At 59.5% G+C, this 9,970-nt stretch overlaps 1 protein-coding gene across 3 annotated transcripts; it reads right to left on the bottom strand.

Annotated features, from left to right (window-relative positions):
* Window positions 1-2,034: 2,034 nt before the first annotated feature.
* RNF215 (ring finger protein 215) lies at window positions 2,035-9,524 on the bottom strand. 3 transcript variants are annotated; one of them, XM_067014963.1, is made up of 9 exons: window positions 9,132-9,524; window positions 8,732-8,875; window positions 8,177-8,248; window positions 8,011-8,096; window positions 7,432-7,588; window positions 3,513-3,629; window positions 3,292-3,435; window positions 2,947-3,049; window positions 2,035-2,857 (listed from the first exon to the last, which is right to left on the bottom strand). In XM_067014963.1, the coding sequence occupies exons 1-9, from the start codon at window positions 9,408-9,410 to the stop codon at window positions 2,835-2,837; spliced, it is 1,125 nt and encodes a 374-aa protein (XP_066871064.1). In that variant the 5' UTR covers window positions 9,411-9,524; the 3' UTR covers window positions 2,035-2,834. The 3 variants fall into 3 exon arrangements, with proteins under 3 accessions (XP_066871064.1, XP_058895475.1, XP_066871065.1); XM_059039492.2 differs by having other exon boundaries at window positions 3,513-3,632; window positions 9,132-9,489; XM_067014964.1 differs by lacking the exon at window positions 3,513-3,629 and having other exon boundaries at window positions 9,132-9,489.
* Between the last annotated feature and the right edge of the window lie 446 nt (window positions 9,525-9,970).

The following is a 9,970-nucleotide window of genomic DNA, read 5'->3' as shown; positions in this document are numbered from 1 at the left end:
TCAGCAGGGCAAGAGTCCTTCCTTCCCTGTCCTGAGTCCCCAGCCATGTGGGTCATTGGCCAGCAGAGGCCTGGCACACTGTGCACCCTCAGTAAATGGGAGCTTCCTGCCTCCCTCCTGACAGGGGCAGTGGGGGAAGAGGACACACCGAGGGCAGAAAGAAGCTTCTAGCACCTGGGCGATGTGAAAGGCAATCATTTGATCCCCATAGCAAAGACTAAGGGGTAACATGGACTCAGTGACCCCCACCAATAAAGAGCAGGGTCAGGGTAGGGGGTGCGCAGGGGAAGGAGAGCAGCCACCACGGTGGGTCCAGCGAGGACACGTGAGGCAAGGAAGGAGTCAGAGGCCAGGGTCCTAGCTCAGGCTCACAGAGGCAGGCAGGGACCACCCAGCTGTGAACCTGGGGATGGGGACATTAAGGATCCAAGAAAATCAGCCCCCCTTTAACTGCGGAATGCCTCACCTTCAGGAAACACAAGTCAGAAAGGGTTTCTCTAAATCCAGGAGATTGGATCCCCAGGCCACTGAAGGCAGGGCAAGGCTTCACCCAGCCAGACAGCAGAACACCCCAAGGCAGCCCTGGCTTTCCCAGGCCTGTCCCTTGGGGCCAGGGCACTGATGCCACCAGCCACGCCGGGCCTGCAGTAGTCCAGTTTTCCTCACAAAGCCTCCAGCCTGTCCTGAGCCACCCCACCTGTGAAGGACAGGCGCTAAGACCTTGCTGAGGAGTTCTGGGTGTGGGGGTGGGTTGGGGGATGCTCTTGGCTTTCTATGACAGTTTTCCCTGGTCAGGAGGCCAACAAGTAGAGCACCTCAGTTTACAGAGAAAAGTCAAGAAGAGCTATGTGTGTAGCTGAACTGGCATGGCCACAGGCTGCCCAACTCTTGCTTTTGTGGAGCCCAGGGGCTCACTGAGGGAGCCTGGGCTGTCCGGACTGGGCCCCTCACAGGTGAGAGCCAGCCCTCAGGTGTGCTCCCTGAGGCAGAGGGCCCAGGCCCAAGTGCAGGGTGAGGACCTGTCACAGCCCGGCTCCTCTCTGCATCCATTCAGTAGCTCACAGGTCTGTAGGTCAGACGTCCGGGCCCTGTGTGGGTGGGTTCTCTGCTCAGGGCCTTACAAGGCTGAAATCAAAGTATCTGCCAGGGGCTTCCCTGGTGGCACAGTGGTTAAGAATCCGCCTGCCAATGCAGAGGATACGGGTTTAAGCCCTGGTCCGGGAAGATCCCACATGCTGCAGAGCAACTAAACCCGTGTGCCACAACTACTGAGCCTGTGCTCTAGAGCCCAAGAGCCACAACTACTGAAGCCTGCGTGCCACAACTACTGAAGCCTGCGTGCCACAACTACTGAAGCCTATGCACCTAGAGCCCGTGCTCCACAATGAGAAGCCACCGCAGTGAGAAGCCCACGCACCACAACAAAGAGTAGTCCCCGCTCGCCGCAACTAGAGAAAGCCCGTGCACAGCAACCCAACACAGCCAAAAATAAAAAATACATAAATAAAATTTTAAAAGTATCTGCCTTTCTTTTGCAAGGGTGTGGGGCAGAATCCAGGCTCATTCTGATTGTGGGCAGAATTCTGGTTCTTGCAGTTGTCAAACTGGTGTCCATTTCCTTGCTGGCCGCTGTTGGGGCTACCCTGGGCTCTGAGAGGCCATCCAACTTCTTGCCACGTGGCCCCTCCATCTTCAAGTCGGCAACAGAGAATTTCTCAGGCATTGAATCCCCTCCATGGTTCAAATTTCTGAATTCCTCTCCTTCTACCAGCTGGAGAAAACTCTCTACTTTTAATGGGCTCACATGGTTAGGTCAGGCCCACTTGGAATGCTTTCCCATATTAAGGTCAACTGTGCCACATAACATAACCTAATCATGGGAGTAAAATCCATCAGCGTCATAGTGCCAGGATCACATAGGCGTGTCCATGGGGGCTGGGGGAATCTTGGGGGCCATTTTAGAATCTGCCTCCCACGGGTAGTCGACTCCAGGGCAACTTGTTTATCTTAAAACATCCACACAAATTTTACATCTTATGTTAAAATATATCCATGTTTATTTTAATATTAAACCTCCCATACCCCAAATCTAAAAAAACGGATGCCCCTGTAAGATGTACCACATTTATCCTGTGGCTTCAAGTATCTGGTCAGCAACCTGCAACCCCACGGAGAAGCACAGGACTAGATGGTTTCTAAGGCCTCTGGTCCCAGCCAGGACCCGGAAGGGAGCCCAGCTGGACAGGCCATGGGATCTGCAGCTGCCGAAGCCCAAGGACCGAGGATAGCAGGCAATGGAAGGGCCGCTAGGATTAACATCATAGCCTTCACCAAGATGTGTCATGAAATATGGTCAGGCTAGAGTGCCCCCAAGGCCAGATAGCTCCTCTCCCAACCCACCCCCCAATAAATAAGCATAAAACCTGGCCACTGCAGCCTCAGCCCCCAGGGATGCCCTGACAGGCAGGCCAGAGAGCTCCCAGAGCCCTGGGAACAGCAGCACTGCCCACACCCTCTTCCCCAGGTCCCTGGCCAGAGTCCTGGGAGCTGTCTGAGAGGAGGGCAGGCACACCCCAGGATGGCAGAGAAAGGCCCCAAAGCAGCCTCTCTTCCTGCTGGGTCTGGGCCCTGCATCCTCAGCCTGGGGGCTGTGGTCTCTCCATCCCAGTGTGGATGTGGTGGGAGCCTTGCCCCTCATCAGGGGCGGCCCCTATCCCTCCTTCCACCCATAGGGTTTTCCATCCTGTTCTCCCTGCCGTCTTGTTCCAGGCACCCAGGGCCAGGATGCAGGTGGAGGGGTCCCTTCCCCACATGCAGAGACCCAGCCGGGGCAGCTAATCATCTGAGTAGCGGTTCCCTGCAGGAGAGGAGAAAAAATATCAGGGAGGGAGGTGTCAGGTGGGAAGCAGGTGGAGACGGTCAAGGGCCCCCACCCTTGGTGCTCACCCAGGACGTTGAATTTGCACAGCGGGCAGGTCTGCTGTAGCATCAGCCAGGGGTCCACGCAGTCTCGGTGAAACTCGTGCTTACAGGGCAGTACCCGGAGCCACTGCAGGGTTGGGGAGAGGGCTCAGGCCACAGGCACAGGCCTCCAGTGGGGGTAGCAGGCCCCATGCCCTCACCTGAGCTGGGGAACTGAAACCCCTGTGACCTGCCCCACCCCCATGCTGCTTTCCATAGCTCTGGTGGGGCTGGGTGAAGACCTGGTTGGGGTACTTCTCAGGTCTCTTGGGAGCAGGATAGGGGGTATCACGTGTCAGCCAAAGGCTGGCCTCTGCCCAGGGCACTAACTTGCTTGTTGCAGAAATAGTCCAGACACACGGCACAGGTCTCAGCACCAGGCTCCGGGGGGCCCTGTGCTGCCCGGCCCAGCCGGCAACGGCGGGTCTTGAGGGACGCCAGCCTCTGCACCACCCGGAGCTTGAGCAGGTCCACCTGTGGGGGAAGGGCACACAGTTCCTGAGGGCTGGGGACACCAGGGCTCCCAAGGGCCCCCGAGGGCTGGCTCCCACCTGGCCTCGGGGCTCCCGCTGGCTCTGCCGGGATGCCTGCCGCTGAGCTTGGACCACGAGGCCTGTGCACAGGAGCATGGCCACCAGCAGGATGGTGTTCCACAGCTGTTGCAGGGGCTTCTGGGGAGAAGAGCAGGGTGTCAGGGGCACTGGGGCCACCCCACCCTCTTTACCCAGTAAATCCACCCCAAGGACCAGGATGATGAGGTCCATGGGCACCATGACCCCGGAGGCGCCAGGCTTCCTCTTCTGAAGCTGCTGTCCCCAGTCCCCACCCCATGCTCTCTCAGGGGCTGCCCCAGCTCCATCCTACATCAGTGCTCAGCCCAGGCCAATCCTGGGCAACAAACCTGGTGTTTGTACACTCACAGAAGCATCTACTGGCAGCCTCACAGCCTCCCCAGCGCAGGACCCCAATCCCTACCCAGCACTCCTTCTGATCCGCTTTCCTGGCTGCCATCACCCACCCACCCACACCCATTCAGGCTGAGCATTCACAGCCTTAGAGGGCGCTAGTCCCAGGCCCTGTCTCCTCACTCCCTCGAGGCCCCGCGCCCCTCCTCTCCTCCGCACTCTGCTGCCCTTCAGGTGCCCTGCTCAGGGCTCGCCCCACAGTCACAGGGATCTCACCTGAAAACCCGATTACACAGCACCCCTACTTGACCCTTCCCTCTGATGCTCCCCTCCCGCCTCCTCCGCATTCCCCATCCTCAGGAGGAAACCCAAACTCTTCTACCAGGGGGCCCTCAAGGCCCTTGATCTTCACCCCTCCCCCTTCCCCCCTCCCGTGCTCCCTGCCCCTCCCACGTCTGTGCCTTTCCACACTGTTCCGTTCTCGGGAACTAATGCTCTTCTTCCACGTTCCCTCCCTTGGCTATGGCTTTGGACACCTCTTGCTCTGGAAGCTCTCCCTGACCAACCCTGCCAGGCAAATGTTCCCCCCTCACCTCCCCTGCCACCCTCCTCATACCCACTCTGCCCTCAGCGGTCCTCCGGCTCCCGCTGGTGGGAGGGAACCACGTCTGAGGTACCTCACTTCGCCTTTGAGAGGCCCCCAGGGGGACACACTGACCTAGACTGAACTGCCACCATATCCAGTGCGGCAGACAGGCTGTGACCACTCAACAGCTGGCTTAGGAGGTGACACAGCAGAGGAAGCAGGACCCAGCCGTTGACCCACCAGCACATGGGCCTGCGGACGTGTCACAACTAATAAATGCATTCATTTAAAAGTTTTCTGCCACCGTGTTCTTCCCCTGCCAATGCTGAAGTTCAACTGCCAACACGTGGTGGGAGAGGGGATGAGAAGTGATTTGATGGGCAAGGTTGGGTGCTGTTAGGGTCACAAGATGTTGCTTTTGTTCAGGGTGGAAGCACTCCGGGGGCCACTGCCAAGAGGGGTCTGTGAGCCCCAGCTTCACGCTCTGTCCCACCCTCACCCCCTGGCTTGTGTCTGCGTCCCCTTTCGTCCATGGTGGGATGGTGACATCTGCTCAGGAAGCTCTCCCGAAGCCCCTAGGCTGAGCTCAAGCACCTTCACCATGCCTGGAGGGCCATGCCCCTCACCAGCTCAGTCATCACCCCAGCAGGTGACAGTGTCTCTGGCCTAGCTCCTCCCCTGATGGGGCCGTATGAGCCCAGGGCTGGAGCTGCCCTGTCCTCATACCCCCTGCCATGCTGAGCCAGGCTGACATGTGGCAGGACTCGTGCGACCTTTACACTGTAGGCTCTCTGGGACAGAACCTGGAGCTCCGTGCTTTGGAGCAGCCAGTGAGTTCTGGGTGGTCCGAGGGTGTGGCTGGCCTGGAACTCTACTGGAGGCCAGAGACCCCATCTCCCCAGGCTCGGTGCATTTTGGGGACCCCCAGGTGAGGAGGGAGGGCAGGGTTGGGCCTTGTCCATCAGAGCAGTAGGATATGGTCATCGGACTTCTCTGTTACATGGTGGCTACAGCTCTGGATGCCCAGAGGCTGGAGGAATGGTGACTGGGCCCTGGGGCTGAGAGCTGGCCCTGGCTGTCCCTCAGACACCTCAGCTACCATGGGCTCCCAACACCTGTACTGGCCCACCCCGGCCAGCAGCAAAGCCAAGGCTGTTCAGCTTTGCCCTCACAACCAGCCAGCCTGACCTGACCTACAGTACGTGCCCACCTCCTGGCCTCTTGGGCACACTCCCGGCCTGCTCCTCTCTGAGCTCCAGGCTTTCTGCCCGCACCTCCTCCCAGTCTCTCATCTGACAGCCCCTCACCAAATGCCTGCCCCTCCCAGAAGTCCATGTGGGCTGCCCTCAAGGGGGAGAGAGGGCAGGCTCTCTCCTCTTCCAGAAAGCTCTTCCTTCCATTCCCGCAGCCTCACTCCCCGCTCCCTCTGCAGAACTGCGGTTCACGCTGCTCAAGCGAAATCGTGCTGTCTTGAACAGCAGAGCCTGGGTCTTCCAAGGCCTTTTGTACCCTCCACAGCCCTTCTCACGGAGCCCCAAGTGTCCTAGAATATCAGAAGTCCTTTGGTGACTGTTGACTTATTCGAGCACTCATAACAATAAAGGTATTGTAGCAGAGCAGCCACCCATCTGCTCAGCGCCCGCCATGAGATTTACATACACTATCTCAACAATCCTGTGGCCGTGTGCTATACCTGTTCACAAATGAGGAACGTAAGACCAGAGGATAAACACGCAGCCTAACATTGCCCAGCTAAGGTTTCAGAGCCTCATTCCAAGTCTGCCTGACTTGAAGCTGCCTTGCACTATCCCCATCCACCAAGGCATGCGGGAGGTGGCGCGTCAGGAGAGGGGGGAAAACCTGCCCTGCAGAGTGGGGATTTGAGAAATGCTTGTAGACACAATACCTTTGACCCTCTCTATGCCAAGCACTGGGAAAGCCAGAGACAAATAAGACACAGCCTGGCCTTCGGGAGACAGAGTCACAGTCCCCAGCGGTCACACAGGATGCGCTGTCCTAAGAGGCCTATGAAGGGCCTGACAAAGCGCTGCTGTGATTTAAATGCAGGAGAGGGGGCTTCCCTGGTGGCGCAGTGGTTGAGAATCCACCTGCCAATGCAGGGGACACGGGTTCAATCCCTGGTCTGGGAAGATCACACATGCCGCGGAGCAGCTAAGCCCACGTGCCACAACTATCGAGCCTGTGCTCTAGAGCCTGTGAGCCACAACTACTGAGCCCACGCACCACAACTACTGACCCACATGCCTAGAGCCCATGCTCCACAACAAGAGAAGCCACGACAATGAGAAGCCCGCACACCACAACGAAGAGTAGCCCCAGCTCGCCGCAACTAGAGAAAGCCCATGCGCAGCAACGAAGACCCAATGCAGCCAGAATTAAATAAGTTAAATAAATAAATTTCTTTTAAAAATTAAAATATAATTTGAAAAATAAAAGCAGTAGGGGGGCTGGGGGCCCAATGTGAGGGAGGCTTTCCAAAGAAGGCAGGAGGATGAGTTGTGAGGGCTCTGGCTGGACTGGGACATAGAGAGCTGGAGAAAGAGGATGTCCAAGCCTACAGACAAGCCCCGGTGGCAGGAGACTGGGGCGTGAGTGGAGACCGGTAAATGGCACAGAGTGGCTGGAGTGTAGGGAGAAGGCTGGGAAAAAAACAGGGTGAGTGATCAGGAGAGCTGTGAAAGCCAAGTAAGGAGTTTGAACTTCATTCTGCAGGTGATAGGGAGTCAAAGAAGGCTTCTGAGAGGGACAGGGACGTGACAACAGCAGCAGCTAAGGCTGACTGTGCGTGACCCTGGGTCAGGCATCACACTGAGCACCCACCCGGCCCCTGAACCCTCACAGCAGCCCTGGGAGGTGCAAGGGCTGGTCCTCCCCACCAGAGCAGGAAGACGCCACAGGACTGGAGACAAGTCATGTGTGTGGTCCCCCCACCCCAACCTCCTCTCCCCAGGCACCCACCTGCTCCTGAGCCCGACTGCCTCCCAGGCACACCAAGTCCTGCCATCCTCCGTAGCTGTCCTTGGAGAGGCCACAGGTGGTCCACAGGGTCAGCTTCCACTCGATGTTGGCTGACAGGGACTCTCCGCTGGTGATCTCAGCCGTGGCCTGGGTCCTCCTGGGAGGGGAGGCCAAAGGGGCCAGACGGAAGGGCTCTTGGGAGGAGCGGCCCAGACCCACTCACCCCAGCCTTGTGGGAAAAGGATACCCCCGAGTATCACCCCACAGCCCTTCTGCTTTGGTCCCCATGCCTTTCCCAGCCAGTGTTTTTTCTAGTTCTCATAATAGCCGGCCAAGGAGGCCCTCAAGCACAGGGAAGAGTCAATCAGGAATCTGGCTTCCTCCTTGTTGGAGCCAATCACCTCCACCTACAGAGCCCAAAGAATCATCTCCTTCTAGTCCCCTCACCCATTTTTCAGACTAGAAGGCTACAGTCTCAGACTAACAGGGAAGGCCCTGGTTCCAGGACCCCTGAGCCCACAACAAAGCCAAGGACCCTAGCACCCAAGCCCAGTCCTTTGAACCCAAACCCCAACTCACTGCAGCAGTGCCTCCAACAGCTTGGTGACATTGGAAGAATAATGGAGGACGATCACTGGCCTGAGCAGAAGCTGGGATATGTCCAGCTGTAGGGGGACAGGAAGGTCAGCCAGGCCGGGTCACCCATTCCCCAGCCTACATGCCCCGAAAGCCTGATCCGGTTTACCTCTCGGACCACGTTGTGGTTCAAGATGAGGAGAAGCAAGGCAGAGGCTCCCAGGAAGAGCGCCCTCCGCATCTGCAGGACAGAGGCAGAGGCTAGCACACACCTGCCCACACACCTGTCTCACCACCTGTGGTCATAGTTGTTCTCAGCTCCTGGCTCTGCGGTTAGCATTTCCTCTGGACAGATCAGCTGTAAGCTCCCTGAGGTCAAGGGCAAAAACCCTTATTCCTCTCACCCCCACCCCCACCAGATGCTCTGTGGGACCCAAATAATACTGTGACTTCCCTGGTCCAAGCAGGGCAGGCCTGCCCACCGACCCCCAGCGGGAACTCCCCACTCATACTCTGAGAGTCTGGTTGAGCTTCCTGACTCTCTCTGGCCTCCTCCCACCTCCCTCCTGCCAACCACATTGACTCGTCTACCCCTCGGGTCCCTTGCCCCAACCAGGCGCAGGGCTTCTCTGGAAGCTCCTTAGGGGCCCACCAGGTAGTCTGGCTCCTGCAGTTGCCTTGAAAACCCTTCCTCCAGCCCTCTTTCCACATACACCCCCTGCACCTGCTGAACCAGAGCCTTAGGATAGGCCTGTGGGCCGCTGTCCTGACTCTCCTGGTGAATCTGGGCCTCCTGCTCCTTGCCCACGTATGCCACTGCAATCCAGCCTTCTACGGGCACCTCCTGCTCAGCATCCACGATGTCCATCTGTGGGGCGAGGGGCCATGGTAGAAGGAGGAGGGGGAGGAAGGGGGATCGGTCACACAAGCGATGCAAGGCCAAGGTTTGGGAACGAGTCTGGAGGGGAGGGCATCTGATCTCAGGTTCTGGAAGCCGGAATGCTGGGGGCCTGAGCAGCCTGGGGAAGGGGCGCTGGGCTGACAGGGCTTGGTCCAGGATGAAGGCTGGATCTGGGTGCAGGGTCTACGGCGGGGCGGGGGCCATATGGCTCAGCGGCGCTCACCAGCAGCAGGCGGCCACCCAGAGGGAGCGCTGGGTCTGCCTCGGGGCCGATCCTGACGCCCTCCAGCAACAGAGCGTCCTCCCAAGGTAGCCTCACGTCCACCCACACGGCGCGGGCCCCGCCCCGCCCCGCCCTGGCAGTGGGCTCGCTGCCGTCCGCCGCGGCGCCGGGCCCCGTCAGGCCCAGCCAGAATGGCAGCAGGGGCAACAGCAGCAGCAGTGGCGACGGCGGCGGCGGCGGCGGCGGCGACCTCGGCGCGGGGCGAGCGGCGAGGCCCATGGCCGGACACAGGGGCGCCGGGGGTCCTGGGAGCGTGGGGAAGCGGAGGGAGACAGGCCTCAGCCGGACGGGGCGAGACGCTGGGAGGGGCGGGGGCGGGGCCGTGGCCGGACAGGGAGGAGCGCCGGGAGGCGGGGTGGGCTCGCGGCGGCTCCCGCGCCCAGACCCTGCCGCGCGCGCCCCCTGGTGGCTGTGGAGAACACAGGCGCCGGCGGTCAGCGGGGCTGGAGCCGGGCAGAGCCCAGGTCAATGAGCAGAGGTGGGAAGTCAGAGGAGGCGCTCCCAGCTTTCGGTTGTCAGACGGTGGAGGCCAGAGGAAGGGAGACAGACGGAGATAGTTGGAAGATAGTTGGCGACTTGGGGAGCCGGAGGCACGATCGGGGCCCCAGAAGGGCAGCAACGAGGAACTTCTGGGGGTCTGGACGCTAGCCCTTGCTCTGGAGCCGCCCGACGGTCACACGGTTGGCCTGGTTCTCCAGTTCTCCACCAGACTGAACTCCAGAGACTGGCCTGACAGGCGTTCGGGGGGTGGGGAGGGGCGAGATTGAGGCAAGGGTCCT

Source organism: Kogia breviceps, chromosome 15, assembly GCF_026419965.1.
Source record: "Kogia breviceps isolate mKogBre1 chromosome 15, mKogBre1 haplotype 1, whole genome shotgun sequence".
NCBI lineage: Eukaryota > Metazoa > Chordata > Mammalia > Artiodactyla > Physeteridae > Kogia > Kogia breviceps.
This window is presented reverse-complemented; position numbering and strand designations above follow the sequence as displayed.